General features: G+C 44.8%; 1 protein-coding gene and 1 pseudogene across 2 annotated transcripts in view; one reads left to right on the top strand and one right to left on the bottom strand.

Moving 5' to 3' along the window:
• The window catches only part of Il2ra (interleukin 2 receptor subunit alpha), a 48,674-nt gene extending 43,846 nt beyond the window's left edge, over window positions 1-4,828 (top strand). Inside the window, exon 6 of one of the 2 annotated variants that reach the window (XM_039095399.2) lies at window positions 2,625-4,828. In XM_039095399.2, the coding sequence (XP_038951327.1) occupies window positions 2,625-2,649 (25 nt within the window). In that variant the 3' untranslated portion in view covers window positions 2,650-4,828. The remainder of the gene's footprint in view (window positions 1-2,624) is intronic. The other variant, NM_013163.2, reaches the window with a different exon arrangement.
• A 12,270-nt stretch (window positions 4,829-17,098) lies between these two features.
• On the bottom strand, window positions 17,099-17,859 carry Arpc5l-ps2 (actin related protein 2/3 complex, subunit 5-like, pseudogene 2; annotated as a pseudogene).
• Between the last annotated feature and the right edge of the window lie 216 nt (window positions 17,860-18,075).

The following is an 18,075-nucleotide window of genomic DNA, read 5'->3' as shown; positions in this document are numbered from 1 at the left end:
TGTGGTAGCTAAGGTGGCCGCAACCGAAGCTGTTCCTCCCATCTCACCCTCAGTCAATAGCAGGGAGCGCTGAATAAGCAAGCAAGAAAACACACTTACGCCAGCTCACTTCCTCTTTCCGTACAGTCTAGGACCCCAACCCGTTTAGACCGGGTCTTCCCACATCAGTTGCAGTAATGAAGACACTGCCAGCAGACACATCCCCAGACAACCTAACCCAGGTCACCCCCCAGTGAGATTCCCTTCCAGTAACTTTAGGTTGCGTTAAATTGGCAATTAACACCAAAGCATCACAGTGCCAGATGTCAAGGGTGTGCCCCTCCTGTCAGAGCGGGTTCTGGCCAGCCCTGATGCTCTTAAATCTTTAATAGCACAGTCATGGGGCAGGTGGGTGGGTAGGAATCCATTTCTTCCACTCTTGTGCTGCTCATGCGGCCTACTCCTCATTTTCCTCAAGCGAAGCAAGAAGAAGTCGTTGAGGTCCAAATGAGGATGCCCCATAGCTGCTGAACTAAGAATTACTCATAGCCTGACCATCTACCCGCTTCCTTAAGGTGTTCTTTTAGAGTTCTGGGAGATGAAACATGATGTAACATCCCTGTCAGTCTAGGCCCTCAGTACTTGTGAGACCATCTTCCTCTCAGGCTGAGCATCTACCAAGCACAGACCTTTCCGCTTGGCATCTTGAAGCTGCAAACACCCAGAAACAGAGGACGGGGCTCTTCGTGAGCGATGAGAGCTTAGACCTTACAGTGTGAAGTCGGGAACTGTCTAAGATTGTGTGGGTTTCACCTGAACCTCCCCGTACCAGGGTCATCAGGGAGACTGAAATATAATCTCAAAAGGACCCCTTTGGTCTCTCACCCGAGAAAACAAAACAAAACGCTTCTGAAATCCCAGCCCCAAGGAGTCCAGCCTAACAAGACCATGTTGCAGACACATAGGTACCTGTGTTCACATTTGCACACATACGCATCTGGACGCATAATTAAAAGTAAGATTATATATAAAGTCTACTTTCTAGAGCTATGTCATGTAGTGCTGCTCTCTTGTGGCCAATTGGAAATCCTACCTCTGGATTCTGGAAATTTTGGTCCTTGCCAGAGGTGGTCTGGCTGTTTTGGAACACTTGCTAGGAGTTAGGGGTGTGAACGGGCCGGCTCACGTTGGTTACACTCTTGGAAATTTTGTTTTGCTTTAAATTTTAGTCCTGGGAATTGAATCTGAGGCCTTAAGCATGCTAGACACGTGTTCTACTCAGCTACAACCCAGCCCTTTGAACTGTTTTGTTAATCCTTTTCTCTCCTTTTTCTGTTTCTTAACGTTGATTTTTGGGTGGGATTAGGACACTTGCATGCATCTGGAAGTCAGAGGGCAACTTCTGAGAGTCGGTTCTCTCCTTCAGTCACCAGGCTTGGTACCAAACTCCTTTACCTCTCTGAGACATCTTTCTTCCCCCTGTCAGATCGTTGGGTTTTATGTGTCAGTAGTAGGATGTTTTCTCTGGCCTGGGTTCAATCCTAAGTATAGAGGAAAAATAAGAAAGGGAGATTCGGAGGGAGAAAGGGAGAAAGGAAGGGAGGGAGATTTGTTAAAAGTTTCAGATGAAGATATGTAAACAGAAAGGACTTTTAATCTATGTGGGATCCAAAGACAGCTTATTGTGCCTCTGAAGTGTCAGGTAAAACAAGGCAGGAAACAGCTTCTGGAAGAGGAAGCTGGGGTGACTATGGAGGTGTGAAACCGAGTAGTGATGTCTGGGAGAAAGTTGGGTTGTAGGATGTAAAATGAATGGGAACCATGGCCACAACGAGGCTACACTGCCCACATGGACACAAACACTGTCGTGGAAGATGAGGTCACATTGAGGAGCTGGGACAAGACACCAATGGGGACAGTCCCTCAGATCACCTCACCTAGAAGAGAAACAGCAACCCCGGGCTTCTGGGTGATCTGCACACCACATAGAGACCAGGTTTACCATGGGCAATGTGCCAGCCATTTGATTGCATCCCGATGGAATAAATCTACATAGAAGTTGGTGATTGTGATATTGTGGATCTGTGGATCTGGCTGAATGGAGGAAACAAACCAAGGGGTACAGAAAAGAACTGAGCAGATTAGTATGGTTGGTAAGCTGTATAAAAATGGGGAGTACGGAAGAGGGGCAACTCAGAGAGGGGCCCTGGGTTTCTCAGGTAGAGAGCCTCTGCGACCACTAGATCCTACCATGAAATATAAAGTGGGGGTCTCAAGCAACACACCCCCTGGAGGTTAGCCACAAGCACGGCCCAGTATGACATCCACTTGCTCACACCCAATCAGCCTCTACATCTCTACGGTCAAGCCTGGAGTTAGCTGCCCTGTGAGATGACTGGGTTGGCTTACCGATGCACAGAGCAGAGGCTGAGTGGACAGCCAGTTCTAGGCCTCTGGAGGAACGCAAAAGCCTTGAGGCTGGTTTTCGTTAGGTAGGAAAGTAACAAGATTCTGGGGTAGAATTCAAAGTTAGAAGAATCTCCATTAGGGTTCAAAGGGACTGTTCAGTTCACACGGGTCTGGGTGGGGACCGTATGGTTCTTAGTATACCATGGCATGCTCTGACGGGGTTAATCTTCTTCCAGGAGGAAGAGCAGAAGAACCATCTAGCAAGCTAGAACAGTTGGAGCCCAAGGGAAGATGATGGGACTCATGAAGCTCAAGAAACACCTGAGGGGTCAAACGTGCACTCGACGGGTGCCTGTCTCCTTTTGATCCCTCGGGTCCTGGAAAGTTATGAAGTCCCGAGACACAATGGCACATCGGGAAATAGCAACTTCATCACTAAACCGAACTTTCCATTGAAGAATAGGATCTGACCATTTCAGTGCAGCAGTTCTAAAGCTTTAACGGGAGGGAGGGCCCAACGGTGCCCTGTGTGTTTTGTTTTGTGTACATGTGTTGATGGGAGCTGCGATGGTGTGGTCACTTTTCGTGGAACACACAATATAGAAAAGTTGCTTTATGTTGACTTCTTTTGGAGAGCCCAGCACTAATGTAAATACTCCCTCCTCGTCTTCCTCCTCTTCCTCTTTCTCTTCCTCCTTCCTCCTCCCCTGGGTCCACCCACCTCCACCCATCCACTTTTCTTCTTCCTTTCTGCTCTCACAAGGTCATCCTAGGCACATGTATGGCTGGCTCCTTTCTCAACCTCTGTTTGCCTAACTGGTTCTTGTGATTTCATCACTTACTGATCAGTTTTTTAAAACTCTGGGCTGACAATGAGGACTCCATGTTTTTAGAAGGAAACCCCCTTTCCACTGAAGCTTCGATTTTGACGTTCTGAAGAACAGACAAGGTGGCAGAACCACTTAGGGATCACATCAAGACAAAGTGGGGAAGCTGTGGGGTCTGTGGGGCTTCAATATTCAGAAGCCTCTGTCTAGGGTCAGTGCCTGGAGCGGAAGGCTAAACGAAGTCCCAGGACATGAACTCTGTGAATCAGGTGCTTTACTGGTAGGCCACGCTAAGAGCTGGTTTCTTTGGGACTGCTGTCCACTGTACTCTCAGGTTGGCCTACACTAATCTGATGCTTGCAGGTGAACACACGAGGTGCGGGTATGGACTTGAAAACACTGAAAAGAAACTAATGCTTTCAAGTTTACGGAAGGGAGGAAGAAAGAAGCAAACAGAGAAGGTGATTATACAGAAGATTAACTATAGACTGGATATCCCGGGCATCCTCAGATAATGTCCCCTCCAACCGAGTCCCCCAATCCAGATCACCAGGAAGCCTTGTGAAAACAGACTGCAGAGCCAGCCCGTCTCTCAGTCAGTAATATACAATTTGGATTTCTCACAAGTCCTGAGTGGTGTTTCTATGCTAATCTCTTGACCACACTTTGTGGGGCACTGGGCTATCCCTGTGTGCTCTCCTTTCCCACTAGTACCAAAAGCAACTGGTTTTGATGCCCAGGCTCCCGAGAGCGTTCTTGTCCAATCTCTTGCGTAAGATTTCCTTTCAGATGAGTCAAGTCAGATGTTCATGCTTAACAGTATTTTAGGGGATTCACAAGAAGCCTAAACCCTCAGTTTTCGTTTCTGAAAAGGCCGGAAAGTGTTATGAAAAAAATTTCAAAGGTCAGACAGCCATTTTGAATCTTTTAGGTGACCAAGTACGAACCAGACTTCCCCTGTCTATGTTCTCCCTTTCCGTGTGGGGGCGTGACAGGAAGGAAAGTTAAGCAGAATCTCAAAAAAAGAAAAAATATGTTAAAATCTTACTAAGGAGCTGTGGGTAGTGGTACACACCTGTAAGCCCAGCAGCACTCAGGAGACTGAGGCAGAAGGATCGCAGTGAGTCTGAGGTCAGTTTTACTTACCTAGCAAAACCCTGCCTTGCCCCTCACCCTTTCCATAAAAGCAGTCTTACTTGTATAAAATTAATTTTTACTGTATATCTATCTGGGCACCGTGTGTGTGACTGTTGCTCAGGGAGGCCAGAAGAATATGTTGGATTTCCCTGGACGGGTGGTTATGAGCTACATATAGGTGCTGGGACTTAAACCCCTGTCCTCCAAAAAGGAGCTAGTTAGTGCTCTTAACCCCTGAGCCATCTCTACAGACCCATTAAATTGAATTTTATTGCCATTACTCATTATGGGAGATAGGATTATGATAACATTTTTTTAATATAATACTAAGATGTTTAAACTATTTTACTCTCCTTCACAAGTGTAGAGTGGGATTTTCTAGAAGCTACATGCATGATATCATCAGTCTGGTGTTAACATATAATGGATTTTATCTTGCTGTTTATAAAAGAATTAATAAATAATATTTAAGCTTTTCTTGGTTTTAGTCTTTAAGATGATTAATATCGAGAGATACCAGTTTACATTAGGAAAGCTTTTGGGGGATCCTCTTCAATAGCTTTGGATTGTTTTAATTATTTTGATAACATAAAGAAGGTCTGACAGGGGCTGGGGATTTAGCTCAGTGGTAGAGCGCTTACCTAGGAAGCGCAAGGCCCTGGGTTCGGTCCCAAGAAAAGAACCACAAAAAAAAAGAAGGTCTGACAAATTATGCTAAAAGGCTGTTGCTGTTCGGAGCCTCCACAGGCTCCTGTGTTCAAACACCAGCTAGCCGTGCTGCCTTGGGGTTTGGAACCTTTAAGAGCTGGGGCCTTGCTTATGGAGGTCAACTGGTGCTGAACCTTTGAGGGTGAGAGCCCAGCCTTGCTTCCTGTCTCCCTCTCTGCTGTCCCAGGAAGCCACCATATGAGGAGTTCCACAACATACATCTGCTGTCACATAGCACCCGCTCTATGCCCTTCCCTCCAAAACTGAGCTAGAGCTCACCTCTCCTCCCTGCGTTATCTCTGCTGATGGAAAGCATAACTTAAGACAAAGGCAAGGCATGGTTTGGAGACTCATGTGAGCATCCCGGCCAGACTCAGGTGTGGCGAGATGTGGGAATTATCAAGCATGAGATGTTAAGCAATGGAAAACAAACCCTTATGACACAAACTTCTATGGCGCCCTACGTCCACTCTTCCCTTCTTTCCATCGGTAATAAAAGCTCTGTGTTTCAGAAGAACACATCTCATTGGTGTTCTAGGTAGCTCATATCGCCAACGTGGCACAACATAGAGACGTCTGGGATGAGGGAACCTCAGTTAAAGACTCCCCTTGATCAGAAGGTCCTCCCTGATGATTAATACGAGAAGGCCCAGCCCACTGTGAATAGCGCCACCCATTGGCAGGAGGACTTGGGTTATATAAGCAAACAGGCTGAGCACGAGCCTCTGAGTAAGCCAAGAAGCAGTGCTCTTCCATGACTTCCGCTTCAGTTTCTGCTTGATTTTCCTCGATGATAGATTGTGACCTAGAAGTAGAAGCTGAAGTAAACCATTTCTTACCCATAGTTCCATTGGTCACAATGAAACAGAAACAGAAAGCTAATGACGTTTCCCAGCCTCTTTGCAGCTACACGTGGCCGGGTCATTAAGTTTTGAATGAGATAGGAGCAGAAGCAGTGCACACGATGTTCCGGGTGTGTCTTGAAGAGAATGTAAGCTGCGTTTCCTGTCTTAGCTCTTCTTAACAGCAGGCACATGCATGGCCTTGTGGTGGGAGCTAGAACTCCCAACGACAGGAAGCCCATTTTAAGTTTGACAAGGAGACAAAGTTGAAGAAGTCTAGACATTTGTCCGATGCCGGGGAGGAGTTGCAACATGGCTGATTGTATTGGACTGTACTTTGGTCAGAAAAGCCACCTCAGTTGAGGTCACTATGACTTTTACCTTGTTAGGATGAAATGAACGGTCACTAACACCTGTACAATTGTCAGCTATACATATACCCTCTTCCCGTACCAAAATTTTTCTTATGGTAATGTTAGCATCAAAATATTTTATGAGAGAGAGAGGGGGAGAGGGAGAAGGAGAAAGAAGTAGAGAGGAGGGAGAGGGAGAGGAAGGGAGAGGGAGGGAGAGGGAGAGGGAGAAAAAAGTAGAGAGGAGGGAGAGGGAGAGGAAGGGGGAGGGAGAGGGAGAGGGAGAAAGAAGTAGAGAGGAGGGAGAGGGAGAGGAAGGGAGAGGGAGGGAGAGGGAGAGGGGGAGGGGGAGGGGGAGAGGGAGAGGGAGAGGGAGAGGGAGAGGGAGAGGGAGAGGGAGAGGGAGAGGGAGAGGGAGAGGGAGAGGGAGAGGGAGAGGGAGAGGGAGAGGGAGAGGGAGAGGGAGAGGGAGAGAATTAACATTTGATGAAGCACTGACTCAAGTAACTAACTACTTGTTTTGTGTTGCCTGGCTCTCTACCTGAGAGTTTCCCCTCCAGCAGATAAGTTCCTGAGACGAGATGCATGAGTTGCTATGGAGACGTTCCCATTGAATGGGGTTTCCGGCTAAGTCACGAATGGGAACGTGAAAGTTACTGGGATTTCTAAAGCCCTTCCTTCCTCTTACTCCCATTCTGTTCTTCAGGGGTGAAGGATAACATGCATTTCCTCTTCGACTGTAATATTAAGGATTTGGATTTTTTTAGTCCGGTCCCTTACCCATATATCAAAAAACGTATAGAAAGGGGCCAGTGAGATGGATCAGTGGACAAGGGTGCTCGATGCCAAGATTGATGACTGAATTCAATCCCTGGAAACCACATGTTTAGAAATAGAGACCTGGGGTTGGGGATTTAGCTCAGTGGTAGAGCACTTGCCTAGCAAACGCAAGGCCCTGGGTTCGGTCCCCAGCTCCGAAAAAAAGAAAAAGAAAAAGAAAAAAAAAGAAATAAAGACCTGACTTCATTAACTTATCCTATGAACTCCACATGCAGACCATTGTACAGGTTTTTTTCCCCAACACTTACATACTACAGGCAGAACTTGGGGAAACAAGCTTCATAAAGCTAAATTGGTCTTTGGAGAAACCTAACACTACTGGTGACCTAGAAGAGGAAAAAAACCTACAAATTTGACGATTTTGTTATTGAGACAGTGTCTCACCATGTAGCCCTAGCTAGTCTCGAGCTTGCAATCTCCCTACTTCCTGGCATTTCAGATATGCATTGGCTTACCCGGCTGTAAACTTGTTTTTCTTGGGCCTTGAACTTCCTATGTATGGAAGAATATCCTTGAACTACTGGTCCTCCTGTCTCTACCTCATGAGTGCTGGGATCAGAGGCACACATCACCACACTCCAGTTACACAGTGTTGGAAATAAGTCACAGGGCCTAGTGGAGGTTAGGCAAGCACTCTGACAAATCAGACTTTAAAAAAAAAAATCTGATGGGCCTGGGGATTTAGCTCAGTGGTAGAGCGCTTACCTAGGAAGCGCAAGGCCCTGGGTTCGGTCCCCAGCTCCGAAAAAAAAAAGAACCAAAAAAAAAAAAAAATCTGAGACAGACACCAGTATACACCAGTATATTAGGAAACTCTCGAATCTTCCCTCTTTTCTTCCCCTCCAGAATTGCAACTAGAGTTGTAAGTTCTGCCCCCTGTGCTGAGCAAACAGCCCAGATAAACCTGAACTCTAGTGGTAAATATAGATGAGGAGAACCTCTGTCCCACATACATCAAGATGGTGGTTTGGGAACACTACATGTAGAAACTGTACATCCATAGCTGGGGTGACAGGATGATGGGTGACATTCTGTACTCTAGCTAACAAATGAAGGAACTGGACTGTGTGCACGTCCCTTGTAACCACCTACGCATGAACTGGGGAACTTAAAATCCCTAGATGTTAATCTGCTAGGTTGAAAAATCACCCCGCCTCCAGTATGACCAGGAAGGTGGGGAAGCAAGGAACAACAGAACTCATTTCCTTCCTACCCACTCATGGCCCTACTGCAATGGGGCAGCGGAAAGATGCAGAGGGAGTGGTTTGGGTCACAGCTTCTGTCTTCTTGATGTTTTGTGATTTGTGGAGGAGAGGCAGTTCTAATCCCCGAGTTTCTGTGAAACCGAGGTGCCTGAGAACATAGAACTGTCTAGCTGTGTTTTGAGACCAACCAGCCCTGCAGACTGGATGCAGGAAAAAAAGGGAGAATTAAAGACATCCCTCTGAATGTTCCTTTAATAAATGTGGTCCAAACAAGATCCAAGCATTCCTACCGGCCCAAATTTTGAGGGATGGTTAGCTGAGGGCAGGAGCAGGCATAGCTCTGGGGGTGGGGGGAGTGCTGAGGGATTCTGTCACAGGCCCACAGCAAAGTGAGTCTCCAGGTGGGCACTGTCCCAGGAATCAAGTGGACACACAGACTTCAGGCTGCTGCCCGCTACACTCCCTTTCCATCATAGGACATCTTTGACCCTGAGGTCAAATTTTAAACCAAATTCTAATTGAGTTAATAATTAATCTAGGAAATCACTGAAGTGGATAAAGGAAATAAGCATGGGGTGAAAAGAGTTCAAACCGAGTGCTTAGAATCAGACATCAATGACTATGACTCTGAACGATGATTCTTACCCTAGGTTCTGAGGCCAGTTTGTTCCCTCCTTGTCTTAGAAAAAAAAAAAGATATTTTTGCTCCACAAAGGACACATATGGGAGTCGTGGCTACGTCCTTTCCTCTCCAACAATTCCCATCCCTGAAGATCTCTTGGGGTTGACAAGAACCATCTACTATAATTCTGTATTAGTTACTGTGATCAAACACTCAACAGGAAGCAACTTAAGGGAAGAAGGGCTTGTCTGGGATGGCTGCCCTAAGGAATGCAGCCCATCCTGGCAGGAGAGGTATGACAAGCGATGCAAAAGGAACAGGTCACATCTAAAATCCAGAAGCAGAAATAGATGAGTTGGTGGTGGTCAGTTTGCCCATGAAATGGCACCACCCACATTCGGGGTGCCCCCCCCCCAGAAGCATCTTCATAGACCCACATGGAGATGCGTTTCCATGGTGATCCTAAATCCAATCAGGTGGGCGATCATGATCATGGTTAACAATTACAAATTCAAAGAAATCCTAAAAGGCACATGATGGGAGACATTGGCTACAAGGAGACCCCATCATATTACCTCAGAGTAGGTACAAATGTCCATACGTATTTGGTGGTCCACTTGGGGGAAATACCTGTCACCACACTCTTAAGATCAAGCAAGGCTATACGATTTGACTTAGACAAAAAAAAAAAATATGATAGTAGCATGCACATATGCATTCCCCAAGCTGAAGCTTAAAGAGACAGCACCTGCCTCACCAACTACTCTTTCTGTTTCCTTGCTTGGTAAGTTTAAAGATAAGGTTGGTTTTTTTTTTCTATCAGTGTATCAGGGTGCAAAGACCAATTAGAATATACTCTTAGCCAATATTTGATACAATATAGCTCGAATACAAGACACATTTGTGTGGTTACAAACCATAAAGAAGTGAGAAGTCTTTGTTACTGAAGCCCGCCTGTTGTTTGACTGACACAGACTTCTGGACCCAGGTGGAAAGAAGAGCTGCTTCTCCCTTCTTGCTGGCTTAGCTGGCCTAGTGTTAGAAGGCGCTAGGTAGGCTGTGGGGGAGAATTCTCAACAACAGTCTTACTCAGTTATGAATCCTGTATGTCATACTACTGACCTGGTAGGCAAGATATGTCCACTGGTTCAACAGGGGTATGATTACTATGGGATGACCAACTACTTTATGATCATATTTGAAGCCTGTTCCACTCAGCTCATGCCTGGTACAGTAAACTTGATCAGAAGTCAGAGACCAGGAAGGTCAAAGGCTCTACTGGAGAAGCATCTGCTGCTGTTTTGCCAAATGGACAGGATGTCCAGTCGAATTGCCTTCTGATTATTTATGTTTTACCTATAGAATTCTATTTGGTCACCTTTGGTCATAGAAGCTTCCTTCTGCCGTGACAAGTAGTTATGGTAGAGACATAACTAATCGAAGCTCTGGTGATCAGACAATGTTGAGCTGGGTGGTGGGGGTACAGATCTTTACTTTCAGCACTTGGGAGGCAGAGGCAGGAAGAACTCTGTGAGTTTGAGGCCAGCTTGCTGTGTAGAGTAAATTCCAGGATGGTCACAGTTACATAGTGAAATCCATCAAGAGAGTGAAAGACAGAGACAGAGACAGACAGGGAGGGAGACAGAGACAGAGAGTCAGAGACACAGAGACAGAGACAGAGACAGAGATACAGAGACAGACAGAGAGACAGAGAGACAGAGACAGTGAGAGATGAGATAGGCATACAGGTAGATACAGAGATGCTGTTAAATGTTCAGCTGTACATGTTATCCCACCTCCTCCAAGGTTCATGTAAGAGCAAAGAACAGATGAAGGAAGAATATAAAGGCCAGAGGATGGAGTTGGGTAGGGTTGAGGAACACTTTCTTCTTACCAGCGTTACAACACTGGAGAAAACCTCTCTCCCTCCTCCAGCGATCAATAGCTGTCTGTAAATGCTCAGAGAGCCCCTTACCTCTATGATGGAGTGTTGGCGGGTCCTTTGCAGGTTATGAACATGTATGTAATCACAGCTTCTGAATGCAACACACACACACACACATGTACGCACATGCACACACATGCACACACATACACACATACACACATACACATGTACACACACTCACATACACACACATGTACGCACACATACATATACATACACACATACACATGTACACACACTCACATGCATACACACACATGAATGCACATGCACACACATGCACACACATACACACATACACATACACACATACACATGTACACACACTCACATGCATACACACATGTATGCACATGCACACACATGCACACACACACACACACACACACACACACTCACATACACACACAAACACAATGTGGAAATACAAGGGGAACTATCTGTAGTGAGAAAAGGGATCAGTGGTAGAGGGACAGGAGTGTAATGAGGATGAGTATGACCCAAGTGCACCCTATGTACATGTGTATCTGAGATAAGAAAAGAGACCATCAGCAGGAGGGAGAGGGGTAAAGAGGGTGCATATGACCCAAATGCATTTTATAGACATGTATTAAAATGAAACGCATCATTATGTACAATGAACATTTATATCAACTTAAAACTTTTCAAAACAAGAAATTATAGCTTCCTCATTGGATCTAGAGAAAATATGGCCCCATCCACTAGTTGGCAGGAAAGCAAAAAGTCTTGTCTAGTGTACACAACTCTATTAGGCATTGCTAGCTTTCCACTTCACAGAAATTCTTCTTCCAGATCAGCCAAATGGCTCACCAACGAAGGGACTTGCCACCAAACTTGACAACTAGAATTTGATCCCTGGGATCCATGTGGCAGGAGGAGAGAAACAGTTCCCACACATTGCCCTTTGACCTGCTTCTTCCGAGCAACATGGAGACAGCTGGGGAGAAAAACTGGCTCCTTCCACCTTCACAGTAAAAAGTCAGAGTCCACAGAGGTGGCGGTCCACAAGGCAAAGGTCCACCCCTTTGTCCAGATGCAGACGCTGATTCACCAGCCGGAGAAGAAAGGGTTTATTCACCCTTACAGCTTACAGTTCATCATGAAGGGAAGTCAGGGCAAAGGCTCAAGGCAGGAACTGATGGGGAGTCCTTGAAGTGGTACTGCTTCTTCTTTGCTTGCTCCCCATGAATCCATCACCTCTCCACCTCTCTCTCTGTCTCTCTCTGTCTGTCTGCCTCTGTCTCTCTGTCTGTCTGCCTCTGTCTCTCTGTCTGTCTGTCTCTGTCTGTCTGTCTCTGTCTCTCTGTCTCTCTGTCTCTGTCTCTCTGTCTCTCTGTCTGTCTGTCTGTCTCTCTCTCCCTCTGATTCAGTTATTTATTTTATGCATATGAATACACTAGCTGTCTTCAGACTCACCAGAAGAGGGCATCAGATCCCATTACAGATGGTTGTGAGCCACCATGTGGTTGCTGGGATTTGAACTCAGGACCTGGAAGAGCAGTCAGTGCTCTTAACCACTGAGCCGCCTCTCCAGCCCCCAGTCTACTCTCTTATAGCACCCAGGACTATCTGTGTAGGGATGATATTGCCCACAGTGAATTCAGTCCTCCCACATCAATCATCAATCAAGAAATGCTGGGCTGGAGAGATGGCTCAGTGGTTAAGAACACCCGACTGTTCTTCCAGAGGTCATGAGTTCAATTCCCAGCAACCGCATGGTGGCTCACAACCATCTGTAAAGAGATCCGATGCCCTCTTCTGGTGTATCTGAAGACAGCTACAGTGTACTTATATATAATAAAATAAATCTAAAAAAAAAAAAAAAAAAGAAATGCTTCAGAGGCTCGTACTTCCTTAGCCGAGGTTCTCTCTTCCCAGTGATTCCAGCTTTCGTCAAATTGACACAGATGAACTAGCACAAATGCCATTCAGAGGATTTAATCCTGAAACTGAGAAAAGAGTTCCTCACATGAAGGAAGTTGTGGTGGTTTAAATAAGAATGGACCCCGCAGGCTTACATATTTGAATGCTTAGTCATGGGAATGGCACTATTTGAAAGGATTGAAAGGATTAGGAAGTGTGACCTTGTCGAAGTAGGTGTGGCCTTGTCGAAGGAGGTATGGCCTTGTTGAAGGAGGTGTGGCTTTGTTGAAGGAGGTGTGGCCTTGTTGAAGGAGGTGTGGCCTTGTTGAAGGAGGTGTGGCCTTGTTGAAGGAGGTGTGACCTTGTTGAAGGAGGTGTGGCTTTATAAAAGAAGTGTGTCCTTGGGGGTTGGGTTTTGAGATTTCAAAAGTCCAAACCAGGCCCAGTGCTGCTTTTTGGCCTATGGATCAGAACTTCAGCATATGCTCCAGCCCCACACATACCACCACGTCTGTGCCATGATGATAGTGGGCTAAGCCTCTGAAACTGTAAGCAAGGCCCCGATTCAGTGCTTTCCTTTTTGAGAGTTGCCTTGATCACACTGCCTCGTCACAGCGATAGAACAGTGACTAAGGCAAAAGCACAAGAAGACGAAGCTAAAACCTGATGTGTCGGGGCTGGGGATTTAGCTCAGTGGTAGAGCGCTTACCTAGGAAGTGCAAGGCCCTGGGTTCGGTCCCCAGCTCCGAAAAAAAGAACCAAACAAACAAACAAACAAACAAACAAACAAACCTGATGTGTCAGAGGAAGAAATGGCAAGAAGATATGAGACCCTGGTGGGAACAGCAGGAAAATAGCATGTCAAGCAGGTGACAGTGCCAGTTAAAAAGAATAAAAAAATGGAATCAAAATTAATTAAAGCAAGAACATTCTTAGAACCTCGTGATTAAAAGATATGCCTTAAAATGTGATTCAAAGACAACTTCAAATACAGCACAATTTTGAACTCATCCCGACAGTGTCTTTGTTATTTTGTCTTTTTTTTTTTTTTTTTTTTTTGGAGCTGAGGACCAAACCCAGGGCCTTGCACTTGCTAGGCAAGCGCTCTACCACTGAGCTAAATTCCCAACCCCAATAGTGTCTTCATAGTAGTTTATACTCTTTGTTGTATAGAAATGAATAATTATTCAAAAAAAAAAAACCCTGGCCCATGCTTAGCCTCTCATGGTTTATAGCCCTCAAACAAACAAACATGGCAGTCTCTCTGTGTGTCTCTCTGTGTGTCTCTGTCTCTTTCTGTCTCTGTCTGTCTCTGTCTCTCTGTCTCTTTTTGTGTCTCTCTCTGTGTGTCTTTCTGTCAGTCTCTGTCTCTGTGTCTATCTGTCTGTCTCTCTGTCTCTGCCTCTGTCTCTCTGCCTCTGTCTGTCCGTCTCTGTCTCTGTCTCTTGTGTCTCTCTGTGTCTCTCTGTCTCTGTCTCTGTCTCTCTCTCTCTCTCTCTCTCTCTCTCTCTCCCAACATCTATAATTGTACCAGGCATGGATTTTAATTTGTGGAGTAGGCTTTAACTACAACCAGAAAGTAGTTGGTTGTTTCTTTAACCATTGTTATACCTTGAGCCTTGGGGCTATTATACCCAGCAAAACTGTTATTAAAATTGAAGGAGAAATAAAAACTTCCTATGATTAAAAACACATTAAATACATTTATAACATAAAACACCAGAAGGAATATTTTGATCTGAAGATAACGATAAACACACTCAAGAGATCACAGGAAATAAACAATACCAGAATGGTTAATCAAAAGAGGGTCAAGAAAACACCACAAAAATAACACAAATTAATGCACATCACTTGATCTCAGAATTATTTAATTCACAGTGTCTATCCCTAGCAACGGCCAACTGTAGGACAAAAAAGGAAACTTTTGAACTTTATTTTTTTTGACTCTCCCTTCTGTCCTATAGCTACCCCATCTTGTTAGTCAGTTAGCAGCTTTGAGTCTTACAAAGACCACCTCTGTAGCTTTTCTCCCAAATAAACCCCCGTCCTGCCTTAAGTCACCCACTCCCTTTTCTGATTCTTCTTCTCACTAACCTTTTACAAATATAATACACACACACACACACACACACACACACACACACACACACACACGTAGAGGGAAAGTCACTATAAAAGCATCAGAAAACGAAGCTGGTTCTCATGAGGAATTTACACAAGAGAGGTGATAGGTCTTATAAACTGGAGTGTTAGGTAGCCCTAAACCCTATTGACACATACCCTTCAACTGGAACTCTCCTTACTTTCCTAATTCAGGTTTGCATGTCAGAGGGTCCACAACCGAAAGGTATAGGCGTTCATGCCAACCTTCCAGAAGTGCATACCAGCCAACTAGGACTGTTCTCTACAGGTGTACCCTGGTTGTTGCCTGCCATTTCCTTACAATGTGTTTAATAAATGCTTTTCAATCATGATCTAAAGGGCAGTTTCATGGTTTGCCTACCTACTGCTATCATAGACTTTTGGTTCTTTTTTTTTTTTTTTCCCCCCGGAGCTGGGGACCGAACCCAGGGCCTTGCGCTTCCTAGGTAAGCGCTCTACCACTGAGCTAAATCCCCAGCCCCTGAGCTAAATCCCCAGCCCCTTATCATAGACTTTTAAAAATTATATAGTTCCCCAGTTCATGAGCTTGGGTTGGAGCCTATAAATTAATGCTATCGCTTAGATTGTTCTTGTATTTACATTCTGTATATTCAAGTTATAAATCATATCAAGCCATGTTTGCTAAAATAACTTATAATGTGTATCTTAGCTAGGGTTTCTATTGCTGTGTAGAGACACTGTGACCATAACAACTCTTACAAAGGGAAATATTACACTAGGACTGGCTTACAGTTCAGTGGTTTGGTCCATTATTGTCATGGCAGGAAGCGTGGTGGCACACAGGCAGACATGGTGCTGGAGAAGCCAAGAGTTCTACATCTGGATCCCAGGCAGCAGGAAGAGAGAGACCCTGAGCCTGGCTTGAGCACTTGAAACCTCAAAGCCCACCCTCAGTGACATACTTTGTCCAACATGGCCACACCCACTCCAGCACGGCCACACCCACTCCACACCTCCTAATAGTGCCACTCCCTATGATTCTATGGGGGCCATTTTCTTTTTTCTTTTTTTCTTTTTTTCGGAGCTGGGGACCGAATGGGGGCCATTTTCTTTCTTTCCTTTTTTTTTTTTTTTTCAAAACTGACATTTTATTTTCTGAAGTTTATCATGATTTTGCAAAACAGAACAAAACAAAAAGCAGGTATCAAAAACAGCAGTTTTTAGTTTCTGTCCTGGTTCTCACCTCAATCAGAGACTCTGGAATTGGCATCTTAGGGAAAGCCAGGCTGATTCCCTCTTGGCCACACAAATTTCAGGTGATTGGTTTCAGAACTACTTTGTAATAACTTTTTACAGGCACCGGTCATTTTTTGAGAACCAATTTGGTGGGGCTGGGGATTTAGCTCAATGGTAGAGCGCTTACCTAGGAAGCGCAAGGCCCTGGGTTCGGTCCCCAGCTCCAAAAAAAAAAAAAAAAAAAAAAAAAAAAGAAGCTAAAAAGAGAACCAATTTGGTTTGTCCAACAAAGTAAACACTTTTCTTTTACTATGTGGCATTTTTCTTTCTTATAAAACACTGAGCTGAAACACACACTATGTATTTGGATCAGAACCACATTTTCTGAGATCCCCGTTACCTGAAGAACACTGAGGACATCATCCAGCATATGAAGTGTTACAGTGAACCCTTGCGTAAATGTCTAAGGCAGCTAACTTATTTCTGACGAAACCATCCATTCAGAGGCTGCTGGAGTCCATTCTCCGACTTGGGATAGTTTCCCCAGGCAGCCTTATTATCAGAAGGAAATGGGATGTTTGTGCCAAAGAAGCGCTTATATTGTGTAAATACATTTATATAGAGCAAGACTTCTTGCTCTGGACCCTGGTCACCACAAAGAGATTGAGAGGCCATGATAATTGCATGCACACATAACAGGAAGTGCACACTTACACTCATCATCTGGAGGCAAGAGGAAAGAAAGCTGGAAACTGGTAGTGGGGCTCACCTCCTCACTCTGGAAACACATTTTGCTTAAATAAGGGAAGTTTTGCAATGTTACTAGCTGCCAGTCATTTTTAAAAATAAAGATCACTTCCTGACCAGCAGTGAGTTAGGAAATTGGCCTCAACTTTGATCACATCTCTCGGTATTGGTTAAAAAGAAAGTAAAACCCTCAAACCAGTCAGCAGAGTTAGAAATTGCACAATCAAACTTGAATGTAAAGTACAAAATGGGATACACATTATTGACATGGTTATGAAAGGATCAAACACCCCCACTGAGACAAAATTTTCCCCGCATTACTTCAATTTTCATTAAAGGAAACTGATATGTAATTTTCTTCTTTATAGATATGAAAAAGGAAGCAAGAAGGCAAAGCTGAGGGAAACAGATGCTATCCCCAGGGCAGAGGTTCCATTTGGTTGCCTTGGTCTTTGTACCAGCATCTCCCATGCCTGCAAACAGTTTCCAGTTCCAGCTGGACTGCACGGTTTTTCTTGCAATCAAAACACGAACAATGGACCCTACTCCTCCAGGAGCAAGTGCCCTTTCATGCCATGTAGTAACATAGCACTGCTATTGTCAGATGGGTTCCCAAAGCCTTTATAAATACTTCATTAGGAGGTCCACGCCATTCTTGTTCAGAGACTGAACAGCCTTTTCAATATCATTAGCTTTAAAGGAGATAAGCAGCTTCAAGACGAGCTTTCAGAGCGGTGTGGAGGGCAGCTCTCCCGTTTCCTTGCAGGCATGAGTCTACCTCACCCTTGTCGGGCCCGGCCTGGCCATTGCTGCCATCCTCCTTATCCACAGACTTATCATCATATTCATCCACATCCACCTCTTCCGGAAGAGGACTGATGACACCGTGTTCTTCGACATCCTGGATCGGGACACGACTCCGCGGCCATTTTCATTCAAACCACCACAATGTGTACATGAATAAGAAACAAGCATGTCTTTCCTGAGGTATTTACATGCTACTAGATTTATAGTAACATGGAGTTTTTGTTTGTTTAAAGTGGCTAGTGTTTTCATTTTAATGCTCTATAATAAATATTTGTTTTCACATAAAAAGAAGATCTAATTGTAAATACACAAGTCCAAACACTGGTCCATCCAATCTTATAAAACCAATACTACCAGACATAAAAGGACAGATAGCACTAGATACTACAGAAGTAGATTATAATACCCAACTCTTATTAACAGAT

Source organism: Rattus norvegicus, chromosome 17 (assembly GCF_036323735.1).
Source record: "Rattus norvegicus strain BN/NHsdMcwi chromosome 17, GRCr8, whole genome shotgun sequence".
In the NCBI taxonomy this organism is placed as follows: domain Eukaryota; kingdom Metazoa; phylum Chordata; class Mammalia; order Rodentia; family Muridae; genus Rattus; species Rattus norvegicus.
Note: the sequence above shows the minus strand (reverse complement) of the source record. Positions and strands in the feature narration are given on the sequence as shown.